The 21,710-nt window shown below is 43.2% G+C and overlaps 1 protein-coding gene across 13 annotated transcripts in view; it reads right to left on the bottom strand.

Annotated features, from left to right (window-relative positions):
• slc25a21 (solute carrier family 25 member 21) overlaps positions 1-21,710 on the bottom strand; it is a 766,657-nt gene that overhangs the window by 183,433 nt on the left and 561,514 nt on the right. For all 13 annotated transcript variants that reach the window (XM_041214360.1, XM_041214366.1, XM_041214359.1 and 10 more), the window contains one exon: positions 10,206-10,254. In XM_041214360.1, the coding sequence (XP_041070294.1) occupies positions 10,206-10,254 (49 nt within the window). The remainder of the gene's footprint in view (positions 1-10,205; positions 10,255-21,710) is intronic.

Raw genomic sequence — 21,710 nt, 5'->3', positions numbered from 1 at the left:
CGAGAGTCAGCAACGCACCCACTGACAATTAAGAGGCCTATTAAGGCTATTAAAGTTTCAATTAGCAGTGATTTTTCACTGCCCACCCAATGTTACGGTTGGCGGGTGGGCGAATCGGCCAGGTGACCTTCGATTTTTGAGGAATCCTCATCTAAGGGCGGGATGAGATTTCCAATATCAATTTTAAAAAATGTTTGGGTAGAATTTTTGTTATCTAAATGTTTAAGTGAGTGAGTCCAATGTGTGGACATTTTTTTCTGCATTTTTACATCCTTATTTCTTGGGTTTAAATTCTTCAGCTTCCTGAGGCAGCTCTCTGCCTGCAGGGAGCTTTCATTGCATGCTCCCTGCGCCCGTGCTGACATCAGCACTCAGCCTCCTCCTGCCCCCCCCCTCCCACTCCAGCAGCACTGAGCATTTCAGCACATCTTTTACACTGGCTGGCCGCTAATTGGCCAGCCAGTGTGTAATTGCAGTTGGGGGCCGAACGCAGGTAGCAGGTTGTTTCCCAGCCACTCCTGGGCCTGCCCAACCCACCCGCTCGATGACCTGAAAATCCTGCCTCAGGCATGTCCCTGCTGCAGCATAGCCTTGCTTTCCTTGAACTCTGGCTGGGTTCCTCTCAGTTGTAAGAACCTTGGTGGAACCCCCTCTGGATGGCTAGTGGTCCCTGACTCAAAGAAATGGGTTGGGTTTCAGCAAAATCTTGAAGAAAGAGTTATGATTAATTAGCCTATAATTACCTAGCTTATTACTTTTCCCCATCATAAACAAATATGTAACATATTCCACCCTCCAGAACTTTGTCACAATAACCATTTCCAAAGATTGTTGTAAATTCAAGGTATGTCTGCTATCTTCTCTTCAACCTCTTTCAGTAATCTGGGCTTCACACCCTCTTGGCCTGATGAATTTACAATTTTAGTCCTGTTAACATTTTAATACATCAGTCTTTTAACATTTATTTCCAATATCCACTGCATCCTCTTCAAGCATTCCTGCCTTTTCATCCTCTGAAAACTGTTTTGAAATATTTAATAAGTGTCTCTCCTATTTTCACCCTCTAGTACAAGAGGCTTTTGCCCCCACCTTTGCCTGTAGCTAACCCTGGCACCACTTCCTACCTTGGTTATCAAACTCCTCGCTATTTTCCTTTATACTGTCTACCAGTCTTCTTTCATACACTCTTAGCTGTCCTTTTGTTTACTTTCTGTGCCTTACTCTTATATCTAAATTACATTAGTATTCCAGATATCTATAATTAATATCTATAATTCAAACTATTGATATATTTGGGATGAGAACCTATTATAGCTGAAGACACATTGTTCCCAATTAATTAAAGTGAGAAATGCTTGTTTGGATACCACTTTTTGATGCTCAAATTCCAGCCAGGAGATTTGAAAACTTAAATATTAGCGTCATTTTGTTACTGCCCAACTCTAATTGACTTACATGAAGAAATGAAGTATTGGCAACTGCAATATATAGTGCTGATATCAAAGCTGAGACTTTACCCAAATGGCAGTGAAAGGTGTCAGGACATGTTTGTTGCTCTGGGGACATTCTGAGCAGCGGGAATGGCAAAAGCTCAGCACATTCTTTAGTCTTCACCACTACCATTAACATTCCCTTTGTCTTGTGTCCATGACATCTTTGTCAATCTCTCCTTAGACCCCAACTATTGCTGACCTTCTATCTTGCTTCACCTGCTCTATTCCCCTTACACAGTATAAATTCCATCACATTTCTTCTCTTTAGCTCTGAAGAAGAGTCATACGAACTCAAAACGTTAACTCTGTTTCTCTTTCCATAGATGCTGCCAGACCTCTGAGTTTTTCTAGCATTTTCTGTTTTTGTTTCAATTAATGGGCTTACTGAGGGCCATTTTACCATTGGCTATTGGCATTTTACATTGAGGCGGCCTCCCGGAGGCTTCCCCCAGGCAGGGGCTCCATGGCTCAAGGTGAGGACCCCAGCAGCAATGGTCGCTCTTCCAGCCCCAATGTCATTGTTGGAGAGGTGAGCCCTCAATGGAAGAACCCTCTCTTTTCCCTTGCAGCTTCAGCAGCAGCCATCTCTCTTGAGGTCACAGAGCTGCCGGCCCTCTGATCGGCAGAGACACAACCCGCCGTCCTTCATTGGACAGCAGCCCTGGTGGCGTTCTCTTCATTGGCCCCTTCGGGAAGATTGCCACTGTAGTTCCTCCGCCCTCCCACACAGGTTAGTGTCCCAAATGGGTTCCACATTGGGGCTTAGCTCATGGTGACAAAATCCCCAGCCAGGGGTGCGCTGGGACAGGAGTTGGTACTGAACCCTAGCCAATTGTCCAATAAAACCATCATTTTTGAATTTTAGAGGAATGTAGCAGTACTTCCACATCAAAATAACGTGCCAGTAGTTTGAAAATTACTGAAATTCTCCAATTTTGCAGAACACCTATAAATCATTTGAACACAAGGAGCTGAGTGACTCCAACAGAGGAGGATTTAAATTATATTTGAAAGGACTTATTCTTTGAATCCTGTTTTGGTTCTAGATGAAGCATTTTGCAGTTTTCCTGAAATTAGGGGAAGCTACTATGCCTTGCTATACCCACAGATTCTACTTCTAATTCATTGATCACAGAATAAGATGGGTATTTATTATGAAAGGCTCCATGAGACCCTAACCCTGAATATTTCCAACAGATAAAGATAGCTCTGGTAAATTGCAACAGAGATGATATTAAGCTAATGAATAAATATGATAATTAAAGATAATTTCATTCAGAAGAGGGATACAATACAATAGGGATTGTGTGTAATTTGAAAACTGTTAAGACTATTGAACTACAAATTTAATACCTGAATGATCAGTTTAAAAAGTTATGTTTTGTGAACAGCAATAACAAATGTCCAGTGGGTTTTAACTAAGATCAGTGTTCAAATCCTGGTTTTAACTTGCATTTGGACCTGGATTTCCCTTAGGGGTAGATTTCCCTTAGAGGTAGATTTGTCTTATCTAAGAGACAGAAGGGATATCCTCCCCCATCATCATCTTCAAAATTATGAAGAATTTTGATTGGGTAAATGAAAAAAGACCATTTCTTTTAGTTGAAGTCTCAACAAAGAGGAATCATCAGTTTAAGTCTGCCTAAGTTAGAACAGAGATTGTTGGAGGTTGGAACCCTTTGTCACAGACTGTGGTTGAGGCAGGGATCATTCTACCTTTCAGGGGTTCAGGGGGGAAGCACTTAAATATTTGAAGCAGAGGAAGATATTGTGCTATAGGAGAAGAACAGGATTATGAATTAGTTTTGAACAGGATAGCACAATATGTGTGGTGGGGGGAGCAGGGCACAAATTATACAGCACATAAAAAGAACAAAACTGGAGAAGTGGATGTGTTTGGTGGATGTATGTTAAAAATAATGTAGGCATTTTAACATGGACCTAATCATTTATCATTTAACTCAGCAGTAATTTTTTTCATCCGTCCATGGGGGGAAATTATTTCTTATTCACCAATTTAATTTTCTGGTAAGAAAATGAAATATCCAATTAGTTTAAGATCAAAAAATTAAACTGCATTGATGAGGGAACCACTACCATGCCTGGAACTTCCTTAAAAATGCCCGATTGCTCATTGCTTCATAGATCAGCAGGGATGATTCCATTTGCACTTAATAGACGTAGTGGGGTTTGTAAGAGTTAATGCCATTTTCTGTAATTTCATAATTATGTGAGCTTTAATTAGAGCTCTGAAAACCATGGCGGAGAAATATTACTAATAAGCATCAAAAATTTCCCTTTTTTTCTCACTGTAATTATATGATTCTTTTTTATACCTCTGTCAAAGTATATCACCAAAATAAAGCATCATAAATAGGATATTAAAGATGATGAATACTGAAGACATTGCAGCAATCAGTAGATCAGGCTTATAATAGATTTTATAGCCCGTTTGTAGTTTTATATTTGACATTATTTTTAAATGCAGCAAGTAAAGGATTGTTAGTATCCATGTAAGATGATACCAGGTGCAGTTAAAGATGTATTGTAAAACATCACTTGTTCTGGTAATACTACATTAACACCAACTGCCCTACTTCTTAAGGTACTATGTGGTCTCACTATATTTGCACATTGGAAAATCCTTTAGATTTCTTTTCCTATAATTTTTTATTCTTATAATTTTGCCAAGTTTTTTTATATCATAAACATTTCAGGCAAATGTTATGCAATATCTTATTTAACAACAAATATAACAATAGGGAACATAGGAGCATAAGAATAGGAGTAAGTCACTCAGCCTCTCAAGCTTGTTCGTCCATTCAGTAAGAAGTTGTTTTATATCTCAACTTCATTCATTCACCTTTGTTTCACATCCAATGATACAGTTCCTGAACAAAACTACATTGAATTGACAGCCAGATTTCCACGAAGTCGTGGAGACTCCATGCCTTAGCCAAAATAGTGCTAGGTCCCTGGGTCTGGAAGTCTTGCCCCAGGTTCTGACAGATCCTACTTTCAGGGGCTGGGGGTGGGGGTGGAGGGGGGTGGGGGTGGTGGTGGTGGTGTTGGTGAGAAAGGGGGCAGGATGTGATTCAAACATATGGGAAACCCGAACCCAGCAGGGCCATATGAACTCAGTGCTAAGTTCAAACAGACCTCATTTTTGCTGGAGCAAGATCTGTTTCTTGCAGTGTGTGACTTACAATTTTTGAGTAGGTGTGAATGTGTGTAAAGAAAGGATAGATAAGGTCTGTGCCAGTGTCAAGCTGTCAAGCTATTTAAATCCCTTGCTCTTTAAATCTTGAAAAAACAACCTGCTGTGTCTATGAGTTGAAAAAGATTGGTGCTTGTAATTTCAAGACACAAGACTGGGGGTTATCATTGTAGTATTATTGCTGCTTGACACTACCTATCATTATCACAATGGTGGTTGGGGGGTGGGGGGTGGGGGGTGCTGTTAGTTCACAGTTAGAAAACTCCCAGAGGTTATTAAAGGATTATCTGTCTTTGATATGGGTCTATTGGTACACATGCTTGTTTTTATAAGGGATGAAGTACTTGAAGGGTTTTATATGTATTGAATAGACTCTTATCAATGGGAGTTTTTAAAATATGTATACATATATAGTGAGGTGTGGAATCAGGTGGTCTTGTGGCACAGTGATAGTGTTCCCTACCTCTGAGTCAAAAGCTCTTTGTTCGACTCAAACTGAGGGACCTGATGGCTACAGAGGATGTGCTCATAGTGTGGTCAAGCAGGTTGACTATCAAATCCTTCCAATAGGCCTATGATAGGCCGCAAGAGCGGGAGAGTCTCCTGGTCAACTTGAACCTGCAGAAAGCAACGTCATACTACTGCAGTATTTTGCCAAGCATAACCATGGACCAACACATGGATGTCCATGGTGGCTGATGCCCTCTTGAGGCATGGTAACTGAGATGGAAGTCTGAAATGGATACTTAGAATTTCATTTTATTTTGTTGCTTGAGTATTGCTGAAAAAGGAGACATGCTGTCAAAGCTGTTTGTCTTGCACTTATCAGGACAGATTCGCAAGAATAACAAATCTTAAAGAGAACAACAACTTATACTGCATGAGAAGAGGGTGCTGATTGTTTAGTAAGTGGACTCTGACTGGTAGAGACATTACCATGGTAGAGGCACCAGGGAACAATTATATGATATGAGCTACCAATCATTGGGACGTTTGGCATATCAAACAGCACGTCCCTTCGGCTGTTCGTAACAGGCAAAGTACTGACTGTACTCAACCAGCCCGTGCTTGCAAAACTCAGAACATATGTCCAACATTGGATGTGATTCCATGATTGGAAGACACTTACTAAACAATACGGATTGTGCGAATAATTACACTAACAACCAATTTAAGATTATCGGTCAGGTTCACAGTGTGGTTCACTTACGCCAGTTAGAAGCTACATATATTCACGCACAGGGTCCTGTCCTATGTAAATAGAAAGAACATGTCCATGCATTGCACCTTTTTCAAATAAACAAAAGCTTGGGGGACAGTCATTCCCTAGTTCATTCCCTGTAGCAATGCCTTGACCAATCAGAGTCAACCTGCCTGGTTTGAATTTAAACAAAAACTTGGCAATTAACTGTTCTCCGGTGCATTCTCCATGGTAATGCCTCTACCAGTCAGAGTCCACTTGCCAACGAATCAGCAACTCTCGTCTCATGGAATATAAATTGTTGTTCCCTTTGAGATTCAGTATTCTTGTGAGTCTGACTTGATAAGTACAAGGCGAAAAGCTTTGATAGCATGTCTCTTTATCTTATTTCATCCCCGGTTAGCTCCTGAGGTCTGCCCATGATGGATACTGGGTGAATTGGAATGCATGGTCTCAAGCGGATGGGCTAGCATGGTTGGCATAAGTTGACACTAAGTTTGCGTAGGGGCTATAAGGGGCCATGGAGTGGGTACAGGGGCATAGGTTGGCATGGAAGGCTTAACCACTTCTATTATAACTGGGACAAAGATCATCAAAGCAGGCCTTTAAATAGCCTGCCTCAGCACTTGGGAGCCTATGTGGCAGCCTCCGAACTGTTTCCAGGGCAATGGAGTCTGACTCCAGCGTGCACCCACACCCTGGGAACAAAAATCTGGCCATTTCAGCTGTTTCTCCCTAGACAGGTGTGTCAAGCTTAGAATTTTCCTGACTTTGCACAACCACCTCAGGAGCAAAAATCCAGGCCTCAGTCTTGAAAATTTCAATTAATCCAGCATTCACAGTCATGAAAAAGTGCTTTCTGATTCAATCCCACATGGCTTAGATCTAATTTTAAGATTGTGCCCATTTTACAAAATATTCTTTCATGAGATGTGGGTGTCGCCAGCTGGGCCAGCATTTATTGCCCATCCCGAGTTGCCTTGGTGAGCCGCCTTCTTGAACCAGTGAAGTCCATGTGGTGTAGATTTGTTCTAGATTCCCCACCACCCCCACAACGCCACCATAGGAAATAGTTACTTTGTATTATAATGTCAAATCCTTTTATCATTTTAAACACCTCAATTAGACTCCAATCTTCAAAACACAAGGGAATACAGCCACTATTTATTCAATCCATCCTCATAATTTAACCCTTTAAGCCCTGATGCCATCCTGTGAATTAGTTCTGTATCCTGCCTGAGGTGCAGTGCCCAAAACTGAACCCCTGAAATAATTCACTAGTTTATAATCATTCCCGGGTTGCCATTACTTTGTGCATAATATGATAAATGTGATTCACAAATTAACTTTTTAAACCTTAATGTAATCCTGTGAGAATAATTGTTTTGAAGCAGTAAAGTTTCACTTTTGGAGATAGCATTATCAATTCCCTGAGGTCCACGTTGTAGATTTCATCTAAGTCCTTTGTAGTTTTAAACAGTACATTCTGATAAATAATCAACTTTCTCTTTAACCCTTTCTCACCCAGAAATGTCAAGAGTTTAATTACTTGCAATAGGAAGTGACAGACCATTTCGTTGGCTTTGGGAATCATTAATATCTTCAGCCCAAACTACAAAACTTCAGATTTAAAAATGCAGCCAAGATTTTTCAAGGCTGCAAACACCAAGTATACCCATTCATATACTTGGTTTACATAATAAGTATGCTTGTCAGCAGTCATGTAGTCATAAAGAGTAATTTTAAGATGTAAGGGTAACTTTCACTCTTCACAGTAGACCTAGTTTTGCCTTAGGCACTGTCGATAATGAACTGTTTGGGGATCAGCAAGGAAACACTTGTGTTTTTACAAAACTTTGTACACTTCCTTTCCTAGCCAAGTTAATATTATATACAACAGTAACAAACAATTGCTCTGCCTCTGTCCACCTTTCAAGTGCATGTGAGTGACCCTGAATCAATGTGGCATCAGCTGACATCCCCTAGTCTGCCAAAGACTATAAATATGGTCAGGAAAACTTGTTGGCCTCCAGCAAGCAAGAAGGTACTTCATTTATTTTCTTTTTTCTTTTTGAGAAGGGACTACAACAGTAAACAAAGACATGTTCTTGTATTGGAATGTGAAATCTGAGAGCTTTCTCCTGAACCTAACAGTTCCACATTCAGCGTTATCAAATGTTTTAAATGTCAAAAGCAAAACACCACTTACATGCTGAATTACAACCCGTCATCAGCACTAAGTCTCTGCAGCAGACTGACTTTAGCATCAGTAGATGAGCTGCCCCAGTAGCTGACATGTCTTATTTATTAACATTTTTCTAGTTACTTTACTGCTTTCTCTCGATCCGTAACAAATGCAAGTTTATCAAAAGAAGTCAATTTAGCATTCTTGACTAAAGGAGAAACAGCAAGGCTTCCACAAGAAAATAATCAGCTACCTAATGTCTGGAACAAGCTTGAGCTCTCTGTAATGTGATCCTTACATGAACCATAATCTCCTGTTTATTTCCCCTAATGAGGCAGGAGTTAAAACAGTTGACCTGATCAGATTCAGATGGCAGCCCTAAAGGAGTGAGCCCCCTGCTGCATTTTGGGCCCGACACCCTTTGTTACCTCCAAGTGAGCTGAGACCAGGCTGTGAACCATGTAAATAGGAGGTTTCCAGGTTAATGAAAAGCCATAACTTCGTCCCAGTGCCGCTGTGGACCTCTCCTCACTCTAACCACAGAACAACATTCTTTCCACAATCTACTAATAACGCTTAACAAATGTGTTAGGGAAACAAAATGTATCTGGTAAAAAATGAGTAAGAAATTATACACTTTCAATTAAACAGAAAGCTTAAAATGTCATGTTTTCTTCCTGTCAAAATATATTTTTATTTTAAGATTCAACAGAAACAAATGTGAAAGACAAAATCACATACAAAATAATTCATAAGCTCAGAGTTTAAATTTCCTGACAATTGTAATATTTATTGTGATTATTGTTTAAATCAGCCTTGCCATATCTACAATAGTAATACTGTGCAGAATTAATTGTGCAATTCAAGATTTGATTGAATCTTCAAATTTTGGCTTAAATGCAAATTAATCTCCATGTACATCAGTGGTAATTTATGGATGTGTCAATTTTCTTAATACCTCATTGCCAGAATAGCATCCATTTGAATCTAATGTGAGATAACCCATTTGCTGGGCTGAAAACAATCTGCAACACAAAGGAAAGTGAGACTTCAAATTTTCCTTTTTTCCACTGTAGTTGATTTAACTTGGAAACTAAACTCTTTTTCATGTAACTTGGCAAATTGCAACAATCCATGAACAGCAACCTTAGGGTTCGCATATTATGTTACATTGTCTTTCATGCAACTGCTGTTTGCTGCTGTACTCAATTATGAGTCAAAAGTGAAAAATATGATGTGATGTGAATCTGTGGTCAGGTCAATCATACACAGCACTGCCCTGTAAACTGTAACCAGGATTTGTTTAAACAAGTCAAGAAGTTGGAATGGAATGAGTTAACATACAACAAATGTTTTTAAAAGTTATCAGTTTAGTGATGAAACAGAATTGAATGATTTGATGTGTATGATGATATGCAGCAAAGTTCCCATTTGTTTTAAACCTCTGATCAAAGTAAGGGATCTAATTTGTCTTATTCCTATCATAATCCATTAATCCCCCCTCTCAGTGCCCACTCCCAATGCCCTGCACACCCCTAACAGAAAGTTGGTACCAGTAGGAAGGAGAATTTTGTGCTGATTAAAGACCGATGCATTCGCAGCACAGTAGGTCTGAATCACATACTGTTTTATATCAATTTGCTTGTAACCTTGGGGTTGTCCATGGAAACAGTTAAACAAGATTCACTTGTTTGTCTTGTTAAATCCCTAAAGTAAAACCGGTTTGAAAATAAGAATTTTTAAAAACCACAGGTAAACAATATGACAATTGAGATTCTAGACATTGAGCACAGTTCAAACTGTAAATTTAAATCTAAGCTATGAAAGAATCACAAGGATGTAATTCTGTTAGTTACTTTACTCCTGATAGGATTTTCTTGGCTCCTTTAAAAAGGATTTAGTTGTGAAAATGTTAAGAAACGATAAAACACATAGCTTATGATTTTTGACAAAATGAGAAATTACCAGTTTTCCAAAATGTCTCCAATATGGAATGACATTAAAACACCAATTACACAGGCAAGCTCTGACATTTTAAATCAGCAGTCTGACAGACCACATTTTGGATAACTTCCAGTATCAACAAAACTTGCTCAAGCAAAGCCTTACCTGGTTTTCACCACATCGAGGGGATGCATCAGGCAAATTTCCACAAGACCTAAGCAGGTGACAGAAAAGAAACAGCCAGTAAACATTAGCACAAACAATGGTTACTCTTCACTGCAGGAGTGTGAAAAATATTATTGTGTGAAAGGTCAAATATAAGAATTGAGGCGAACTGAAGCAAATAAGTAGGACAAACAAATAACATAGGTGGAAGAAAGCTACTCAGTAATTACACACTAACCAACATATACTAAGCCACTTGAAGCAAGCATAAAATAATTACTTTCACCACAGAATATATTTTGGGATCTAGTTAATTGATAGTTCTACCAAGCCCATTTTGAGATGAACTTTGGACTTGTCTAAAACATCTGTAGTGTACAAGATTTTTTTAAAAATTGACAATATTAGCAACTCACGTTAAAAAATCCCTATCACAACTACAGTATAGCATCCAGTTCTGGTCACCACACTTTAGAAAGGATGTCCTTGAGAGGGTGCAGAGGCGATTTACCAGAATGGTTCCAGGGGTGAGGGATTTTAGCTACAAGGTTAGGTTGAAGAAGCTGGGCTTGTTTTCCTGGGTCAAAGGAGTTTGAGGGGAAATTTAACAAAGGTTTACGTAAGAAGTACGAGCAGGAGTAAGCCATTCAGCCCATCAATCTTACTTTACCATTCAATAAGATCACAGCTAAGCTAATTTGTGGCCTTAACTTCACTTTCCTGCCTGCACCCCATAACCTTTGAATTCCTGGTAGATCAAAAATCTATCTAACTCTGCCTTGAATGTATTCACTGACTCAACTGTGCTACTCTCAAGGCAAAAGAATTATTGCAACTCTGAGAGAAGAAACTCCTCATCATCTGTTTCAAATGGGAGACCCCTTATTTTTAAACTATGCCCCCTAGTTCTAGATTCCCTCAAGAGGGGAAATATGTTCTCAGCATCTACCCTGTCAAGCCCCCTCAAATCTTAAATGTTTCAATAAGATAACCTCTCATTCCCCTAAATTCCAATGAGTTTAGGCTTAACGTGCTCAACCTTTCCTCATAAGACAACCCCTTCATTGCAGAAGTCTGACTAGTGAACCTACTCTGAACTGTTTCCAATGCAAGTCTATCCCTCAAGCAAGGAGATCAAAACTGTACATGGTACTGGTCTCCCCAATGTCCTGTACAGCAAGGCTTCCCTGCTTTTAAGATTCCATCCCTCTTGCAATAAAGGCCAAAATTCCATTTACCCTCCAAATTACTTGCTATACTTGCAGGCTAACATGTTGCAATTCTTGCACAAGGACATTTTTCAATGATTTCTTGCAACAGCGTCTGCACAAGGATTGTGTCTGAGTGCCCTGGACAGTGGATGATGGCTAGCTTACACTCCGAGAGGCAGAAAAGTACCACAGCATTCTGCAGTCTCTCTCCATTTAAATAACATACGAACATACATACGAATTAGGAGCAGGAGTAGACCACTCGGTCTCTCGAGCCTCCTCTGCCATTCAATAAGATCACGGCTGATCTGATTGTAACCTCAACTCCACATTCCTGCCTACCCCGATAACCGTTCACTCCCTTGCTTATCAAGAATCTATCAACCTCTGTCTTAAAGATATTCAAAGGGTGGAATTTTCCTATCCTGCCCGTGGTGTGTTTCATGGCGGGCAGGAGTAGAGAACCTAGCAGGAGCCAAAAATCAGAAGCCCCCTGACATAAAAATAGTTTGTAATTCTCCTGATGGTGGGTTAATAATGGGTTGGGTATCTTGCTGACTAGTGGTGTGAATGCCATTTGCATTCATTACCATCTCTCAAATGCTCATTAAATTAGTTGCTCGCTGGAATCATGTGCCGCTTCCAATCTTACGTCACACCAGCAGGCAATCATGTCAGTCTGAATCTTGTTTGAAAAAGAATGGACCTCACTTCACTCGCAAATTCAAGGTGAATGCAACATACATAGCCTATCTGCCACAGTGCTGCACCGGCCTCATTGTGATGCCAGTGGATTGCCACACCGCTGGGGTGTAGGGCTGGTCTGCTCCCAGTGGCAATCTTTGTAGTCACAAGGAAAGCACTGTGCAGAGGTACTCAAGCAGGTCTCAACTTTCAGGCAGAGGCCAGTATTGCGACCAGGGATTTGTAGGGTTGGTCTGCTCCAGGTGGATACCAACGTTGTCCAGAAGGATACTACTGTGCAGCAGTGCTCATACAGGGCTTAGCACTCAGAAACGAGCATTTCAACTGGGTGGGGGTGAGGGTGGGGGGCGGAGGGGGTGGGGGTGGAAGGGGAGCACACAGTTGGGGGGGGCAGAGGGGAAGGAAGACTTTGCAAGGGGTTGTGGTTGGGGGAACGGTGCATGAAAGAAGGCAAAGGGGCAGGTAGGTTTTGTAAGGGGGTGGAAGAGGAGGGGGAATGATGGAAGGCAGAAGGGAGACTGAGGGGTGGGAAGCTGGGGTCTGACCAGGAAAACTGAAATGCTGACAAGAGGGTGAATGGGATACCATACGTATGAATGGAAGTGGATGCAGCTGTCATGACTCACTGGGGGTAGTGCGCTGTAATATCAAGCCCCACTGCTCCCCGAACCACAACAAATGTGAGAAGTTTTGGTCAAAACACTAGGTTGCCCCAATTCTACCTAACTGTTTAATTTAAGTTAACAGAATATGAGCACCAGGTTTGTTAACTTAAAAAGTAAATAACTGTTTACTGAATGAGTTGTCTTTAACTAGTGGCAAAAGAAAGAAATATGAACAGTTCAATAGCACCAATTCCGGAATACAGGATTCGATGGGTTGACTTTAATCGATGTCTTCCAAATTCCGTTCAGTCTTGTTGACGACATGAGGTGATCCTCCAGCACTTTCAGTATTTAGCTCACTGGCTGAGAACTTGCTTCTCAGTGTCTCTTTTTACAGGGGTTTCCTCAGAGAGAGAGCAGATTATAGAGATTTGAGGAAAAGCGATTTTACATGTTTTTTCTTTGCAGGCCAGAAGCTTTCTGTTGTGGAATTACTGGAATCTTCCAGACACAGGAGAAAGAGGTTTTAGGTCTTGTTCCTTTCAGGCTAGGAGCTATTCAGCTGCACTGCCCTCACACAAAACCTGGTCAGGAGCCGATTAAAATGCTGTTGTCAGGCAGCTCCCTTGGTCCAGGATTCTTTTCTGGCACCATCCTGTCTTTCATGGCACACTCAGTTCCAGGATTGCAACATTGTATATGTCTCTCATCCTGTCCCAGTGGTCATGACTCTCAAACTGCAGCTATTGCAAGCCTAATCCACAGTCCAACAGAAAATAAAAAGTTACGTTCTTTACAACGGTCCAACAGAAGTTAAAAAATATATGTTCCATACAATGCAGACTCTGGAACAGGAAAGGGGTGGGAGGTTGTTAGTATGGCACAAGAGATATGGGTGGCACGGAGACTCATAACGGTGAGTGGGGGGAGGGGGGGCAGTGTTGGGGGGGGAACTTGGGAAGGGAGACAGTGTAGTCTTTAGTCATGAGGACAATGGGGAACTCTGTGAAAGTCAAAGTCCTTGGTCTGGGGCTTGCAGTCAAGAATCATAGAGGAGAGACACTCCTGGAGCTCTGTGGACAGGATTCAGGGATTAGAGACAGTCCTGGGGCTTTGCGAACAGGAGTCATAGAAGAGAGCCAGTCCTGGGGCTCTGTAGACCTCATACAAGAGTCAGAAACAGTCATAGGGTGCAATGGGCAATGCTGCAGGAATATTCATTGGGGGCATGGTGTACTCCAGTTCCAGAGAGGTGCAAGGGCTGTGTGCTCAGTAGGAATAATGCACAACTTGGTATGCAGGGCTGTTTCACAGTCACTGTCCATGGGCTTGTCTATCTCTGTACTGAGCTGCAGATGGAATAATTATGGTTATGGGAGGCAACTGCAGCCTGTATTTGGGGAATACATAATAAAGGTGAGGTATGTAAAGCTTTCGAGGGTGGGTCCTCCTCTATAAGTGAAGCGCACACAGCCTTCAGATGGGGAAGGTAGAAGTCCACATGGGACATGGGCACGTCAGTAGTGACGGGTTCCAGGGGGAGAGGAGGAATGTCCAACCACAACAACTATGGGATCCAGTATTACTGGGGGAGGCTGGAGAATAACAGGAGGGAGCTCTACCTTCACATGATGAGGTTCTGAGTAGATTTCTAGGATGTGGACAGTGAGAGAGGGAGCATCAAAGCTGTTCTCAAAATAGTAGTGCAGAACCACCATCTTGCTCTATTGGAGTTATGGCTCAGTTATAAATCAAGAATAGAAATGATTTTGAATGGGAGGGGTCTGGGGCAGTGTGGGAAGAGTACACTGCTGGAGTAAGGGGCCCATTCTGGGGCTGCACTCTAACTCATTGGTGTCACAAGAGTACACTGCAGTCTCACTAGAGAGAAAGGAGAAAGGTCTCCTTGCAAAGGTAGCCATTGGAAGTTAGTGGCTTTATCAGTGCTGAATAAGGGATATTCAGGATTCAATGGCTTCACATCACAGTCACTGCATCTCAACATTAACATATAGAAATGTGAAATTTGGGAATGCAGGCAACTGCCAAGGAGGCACAGGTGTAACATAAATGGCATCCCATCAGTGGAGGCCTGTCACGTGCTTTACAGAATTAGCATTCATTATGGGCCAAAGGGCATTCAATTATTAACCATGAGCAACTTACTGTTAATTAGTATGCCAGATCAGAGATTGGAACACTGAGCTAGGTTAGGTAGCGCATGTCATCCAAACCTTCTAAAATCACTGTGGGATTCAGATGTTAAGTCTCAGGGATGGCATCTTTGTCACCTTAACGTGTGTGTTAGCGCCTCAGATACAAGCCTGCAACAGCGACAAGGCAGGTAAGGCAGAGACCACTATAGTCCAATACAGCTGCTGTTGGTAACAGATTGTGAGCTTTACTATGTTGACCTGTTAATCATTAATGTGCTCGATCTTTCATTTCAGAGAGAAGGATAAAGCAATTATGGATCCTGAGCTCAATGCTGAGTTTTTGAGGGTTCTAATGGAATGGAGGAGGAGAAGGAGGGGGAGGCGACTCCGAACACAGCTCCAGGAGGTCCAGGGTCAAGCAGGGCCACAGCAAGAACAAGGGGGTCAGGAGCAATGACCCAGACAATGGATGTGACTCGCCAGATCAAGGGCATACCGAAGAAGACTCTCTTATTTACAAATGAGTGAGAAGCAATGCTGTACATGTCTGCGCTTGTCCTGAGATCTGGTAGATCATATCTGTCACATGCTTCGTGAAGACCTAATGCCCCATGGAGTGGGAGGCTATCCCTTGCCAGTGGCTTTAAAGGTGACCACCCCACTCAATTTCTTTGCCTGCGGGTCATTCCAGGGATCCACAGGGGACCTGTGCAGCATCTTGCAGTTTGCAACACATAGATGCATAAAGGAGATCACAGATGCCCACTACAGCAAGGCACCTCTATGATGTTTGCTCTTGACAAAGATAGCCAGGCTGTGAGATTCAAAGGCTTTGCAGCTCTCTCAGGCAACCCAAGAGTACAGGGTGCAATCGACGGTACCCATGTGTCTTCAAGGGCTCCACAGCAGCAGCCACTTATGTTTATCAACCATAAAGGCTATCATTCCATCAATGTTCAACTGGTGTGTCATCATCGGAAGCACATAATGCACATCTGTGCCAGATACCATGCGAGTTGCCATGACTCATACATGCTGAGTCACTCCCAGTGCCTCAGATTTTTGAAGGGCCTGGACATCAGCAGGGATGACGGTTTGGGAATAAGGGGTACCTACTGAAACACTGGCTGATGATACCGGTGCATCACCCTCCGTTCAGAGGAGAGGTACAGCACAGCTCACAGCTCCACATGGTCCCTCATCGAGTAAACCACTGGCTTTCTGAAGATGCACTCAGCTGCTTGCACTGCTTAGGTGGTGCACTACAATATACTCCCAATAGGGTTTCACATATAATCGCTATGTGTTGCATCCCTCACAACTTAGCACTGTAAAGAGGTGATCCCTTGCCAGAGGGTGAAATGGAGGACGATGAGGGCTCTTTGGAGGATGAAGATCAGGAGGCCCAGGAACATCTAGAGGGTGATGAGGGTCAGTTTGAATGTGACGACACCATAGAAGAAACAAGACATGGGAGATATGCCCATGACACTTTAATTGCTTCCAGATTCCAGGAGCAGCAAAGTGAAGAGAAGGGGAGTTGGCCACATTTCTCCTCGCCCAGAATGCCATTCCAATTTCATTGAAAGGGATGTCCAACCTGTCACATCGGGAGCTAGTTCAACATTCACACTTGCAGCTTCTAGCCTAGTGATTCACTAGGCTAAGAAGGTCAGTGGTGCCCTCTGCATGCACTGGATCTGAGAAGCGAGAGTCCACTCAACAATGAGAATGCTGCAAAAGCTCACTTGAAGCACTCACTGCCACATAAATGAGAAACTACAGTGGCCAGTGAGATGAAGACATTGTTGAGGATCTCCTCCTCCCGTCCAGGTCTTGTCCTTTGGCATTACCACTGAGGAGACACAACTGCCGCTAATCCTTCAAGGCTGCTGAACTGCCCTCAGCCAATGGTATGTCTTGAGGAAGAAGGGTTACAAGCGCTTTAATCACACACTTCCAAAAAATATTTTAACACGTCTCCCTGACATCACTAAAGGGTACTGCCAGAGGGTGAAATGGAGAAAATGAGAGCTCTTTGGAGGATGAAGATCAGGAGGCCCAGGAACCTCTAGAGGATGATGAAGGTTAGTTTGAACACAACGACAGCGTAGAAGAAGCAAGAAATGGGAGACGTGCTGTCAGCAGCCAGCATTTCAGTAGGTACCATTATCCCAAAGCTGCCAACACCTTCAGTGAGGTTGACATCACATTGATGTGAATCTCACAGAGGGAGACTAACACTGAATCGAAGGATGGCTAAACCTTGAAATAAGAGGATTCAAACGTACATAATCACAAGACCTTCAATTGATTAAGCCATTCACATAAACATTAAATATATTTACAACAGTGCAATGTTTTTACAGTGCTAGTGGACCTGTGACCCAAAATTGATTTCACCTAACCCTAGCCCTCACTACACCCGGGTACATCCCCGACATCCACAGCAGAGATGGAGGTAGCCTACTGACTGCTACATCCTGATGACTGTGATGACCTTGGTGGACATCTTCTGGTGGCCTGGTCTGATAAGGGTCTCCTTCCCAGGGGCAGATGCATCCTCCTCAGCCTGGGCAGCTGGAATAAACCCCTTTGGGGTGTCCTGAAAGGAGGCCCCCGGAGTGTCCAGTTGCAGGTCATCCTCCCTGGGGTGACCGGGGACCCTGCCCTGACTCCTTGAGGAGAAGGTGCACCTGGGGGGAACTCAAGGTGCCTTGTCCCCTTTTCAATTACACATTGATGGTGCCATCGGGGTGTGTGGAAATGGACTCTAGGGCCAAGTGCAAATCCGGCAAAGCCTGTTGGACCAAGGCATCCATGATGGTCACGAACGTTCCCATGGCAATCTCAAGGTGCTCGCATGTCAGGGCCACGACATCAGGCAGAACGCTGACAGACTCCTCCATCCTTCACTCTAATTTGCTGAGTGACTGCCAAATTTCTGCCTGCCACTGCCTGTTGCATCTCCAGCATTGAGTTGGCGGCCGATCGCAGAGGCTCATCATCTGACTCAAACTGAGCGAGTGGCTAGTCTCCAGCAGCACTTCGAATGCTGGAGACCTGGGCTACCCCTGCCTCCGATTGTTGCAGAGAAGTGTCAGTGAGGTGTTCCCCAGGAGGTGAGCCCGAGTCTAATCTAGAACTATGCCTCACCAAGCTGTGTGTCTCTGCACTGGTGGAGGGTGTGGGTGAGCAATGTGATGGTTCTTCCTCAGCTTCCTCCTGGGACATGGTCTGGGGGCTGGGACTTATGGCGGGTAGCTGTGTGGGCCTTGGTCTGCTGGTGTCTACAAAAGAGAGGAGAAAGTTTTAGTTGATGAGCATGCAAATTACGAGTTTGCAAGTCATTCACTGTGATTGTCAGGATGTGATAAACTGATGGAGGTGCGATCTGCACTAGGTTGCTGAGACAATCAGATCTCCCCTTCCCCACAAGAGCGATCCCTGTCCTCCCCAGCGATCTTGGCGGTATCCTCCTCGAAATTCCTTGAGGATAATTATGTTGGCCGTCCCTCCCCACAGTCTGCTCTCTTTCATGCCTGTTGTGGGTAAGCTTGCCCTTCATGAAGACAACAGAAAAGCATGTCATGAGAAGGAATGGAGCAGAGATTGGGAAAGGTGCATGCTCCCTGTGTGTGGAGAGCCCTCCCCAGAAGGGGCTGAGGATGGAGTGTGAGCAACATGATAGATGAGATGGTGGTGATGTGAGACAATCAGTGGTGATATGTGTCCCCTGCTAATTGTTGCGTGAGATTCCTGAGAGAGTAGCCCTTTGAGTACATGATGCCATGATGAAAGTTTGATATTGGAGGGAGCTGAAAGGTGACTTATCCTGGCAGATTGGATAAGATCATTCATCGTCTTCCTACACTGGATGGCATTTCGGGTGCAGTGGTCAGCCACGCTGACATCCTTTGTAATGGCATCCCAGGCTGGAGAGGTATTGCTGGTGTGCTTTCTGGAGCCATCCCTGAAATAAAGCACAACCTCATGCTCCCATACTCCTCTTACCTAGGCCTGGAGGACCATGTGACTGAAGCAGTGCGCTTCTTTCTTCTTTTGGTTCGCAGACATCTCTAACGGTGTCTTAGAATCAGTTGGGCTGGAAAGAGTGAGATATGTGCACCAGGCTGACATTTAAATATGGTGTCCAGACCTTCGACCCCATCAGGTAACTGCGGGGCGGACAGTTCAGCTCCCGACCTGCCAGGTGATTCGGTGAGATTCTCACCTGTGCATAATTAATGAGCTTCCAAGCACAGAATCGGGCTTGATTTCCCACCATTCTGAGCAGTGGGGTACATGCCACAGATCCCACCCGCCGCCGCACTTAATTTCAAAAACAGAAAATTCCACCCAAAGGCTCTGCCTCCAACGCCTTCTGGGGAAGAGAGTTCCAAAGACTCACGACCCTCTGAGAGAAAAAAAATTCTCCTCACCTGTCTTAAATGAGCGACCCTTCATTTTAAAATAGTGACCCCTAATTCTAGATTCTCCACAAGAGGAAACATCCTTTCCACATCCAACCTGTATAGACTCCTCAGGATCTAATGGGCAGCATTTTCCCCCAGTCGGGGGGGTTGTGCGGGTGCAGGAGCAGGCAGGCAGATTTCCGATCGGCACCCCGAGTCGGGAGCGCACTGCCATTTTACATTGCCAGGCCAATTAGGGCCTGCCCAGTGTGATGTCCACCCAGAAGCACTGTGCGCTCCCTGTACGGGCAGGATTGGATTCCCTGAGCAGGGAATGCTCTCTTTCATGCATGTGGACGGAAGAGCGCACAGATCTCCCTGAGGCTAAGTGCTGCCTCAGGGAGATCAGCTCAAGTTTGAAAACTTTATTAAAAGGAGAAAAAAATATTCCTGACGTCCCCTCATGTGACACTTTTTATTATTTTTATTTTAAAATTTTATACTTATATTAAATGGCCCATGAAACCTCATCCCGCTTGTGAATGAGGTTTAATGTTTTTTTTGAAGGCCGCCTGGTTTCTTCGCCTGCCCGCTAACCTTGGTTGGATGGGTAGGTCCATTAATTGGTTTAATTACTTTTTTAAGGGCCTTAAGTGGCCATTGACAGTTTGGCGGGCACGCAGCCGACTCAGCTGCGCGCCTGTCAAACTGAAAATCTAAACAATGCGCAATGACGTCGGGATGCACGTCCCATGTCACCGTGCGTCACTTTACACATTGGCAAGTGGGTCCCACCCTCCACACGCCAACGGGACAATGCTGCCCTATGTTTCAATCAAGTTGCCTCTTACTCTTCTAAACTCCAGCGGATACAAGCTTAGTCTGTCCAACCTTTCCTCATAAGACAATCCACTCATTCCAAGTATTAGTCTGGTAAACCACCCCTGAACTGCTTCCAACTCATTTACATCCTTCCTTAAATAAGGAGACCAATATTGTACATAGTACTCCAGATGTGGTCTCACCAATAACTGAAGCATAACCTCCCTACTTTTGTATTCAATTCCCATCACAATAAATGATAACATTCTATTAGCTTTTCTAATTACTTGCTGTACCTGCATATTAGCCTTTTGTGATTCATGAACAAGGACACCCAGATATTTCTGCACCCCAGAACTCTGCAATCTCTCACCATTCAGCTAATATTATTCTTTTCCATTCTTTCTGCTAAAGTGAACAACCTCACATTTTCCCACATTATATTCTATCTGCCAAATTTTTGCCACTCACTTAACCAATCTATATCCAATTGCAGACTTGCATTCTCCTCACAACTTGCTTTCCCAGCTGTCTTTATATTGCAAGCAAATTTGGCTATGATACATTTGGTCCCCCATCCAAGTCATAAATCTAGATTGTAAATAGTTGAGGCCCAAGCACTGAATTTGCAACAGTTTGTCAAACTGGAAATCTCTGTTTCCTGTTAGTTAGCCAATCCTCTATCCATGCTGATGTATTACCCCCAACACCATGAGCTCTTATTTTGTGCAATAATCTTTTTATGTGGCACAGTATTGAATGCCTTTTGGCATTCCAAATACACAACATCTACCAGTTCCCCTTAATCCACCCTGCTTGTTACATCCTCAAAGAACTCTAACAAATTTGTCAAATACAATTTCCCTTTCATAAAACCAAGTTGACTTTGCCAGATTTTATTATGATTTTCTAAATGTCCTGCTACAACATCCTTAATAATGGAATCTAGCATTTTCCCAATGACAGTTGTTAAGCGAACAGGCCTACAGTTTCCTGCTTTCTGTCTCCCTCCTTTCTTGAATAGAAGTGTTACATTTGCAGATTTCCAATCTGCTGGGACCATTCCAGAATCTAGGAAATTTTGGAAGATTACAACAATGCGTCCACCATCTCTGCAACCAAGGGGAAGCAGTGGCCAAGTAATCCAGACACCCAGGGTAATCCTCTGGGGACCTGGGTTCGAATCCCACCACCGCAGATGGTCAAATTTGAATTCAATAAAAGTCTGGAATTAATGACCATGAAACCATTGTTGTAAAACCTGGCTCACTAAAAATCTGGAAGGAAATCTGCTGTCCTTACCCGGTCTGGCCTACATGTGATTCCAGATCCATTCCAGCCACTCAGTTCCTCAAAGGCAATTAGATAAGCAACAAATGCTGGCCTAGCCAGAATAAAAAAAAAACTTCTCCTAAGACCCCAAGATGCAAGCTAAGTTCCCCCTCCACTCCTCCTACTTTTGCCTCTTGATTTTCTACCATTCTTGGGATGGTTTTTGTCTTCTATCATGTCTGCTACTGTAAAGACAGATACAAAATACAGTCATTTTCTTTCTTCCCATTATTATTTCCTCAGTCTCATCCTCTAAGAG

This window comes from Carcharodon carcharias, chromosome 20, assembly GCF_017639515.1.
Source record: "Carcharodon carcharias isolate sCarCar2 chromosome 20, sCarCar2.pri, whole genome shotgun sequence".
Lineage (NCBI taxonomy): Eukaryota > Metazoa > Chordata > Chondrichthyes > Lamniformes > Lamnidae > Carcharodon > Carcharodon carcharias.
The sequence above is the reverse complement of the archived record's forward strand: the minus strand, read 5'-3'. Positions and strand labels throughout refer to the sequence as shown.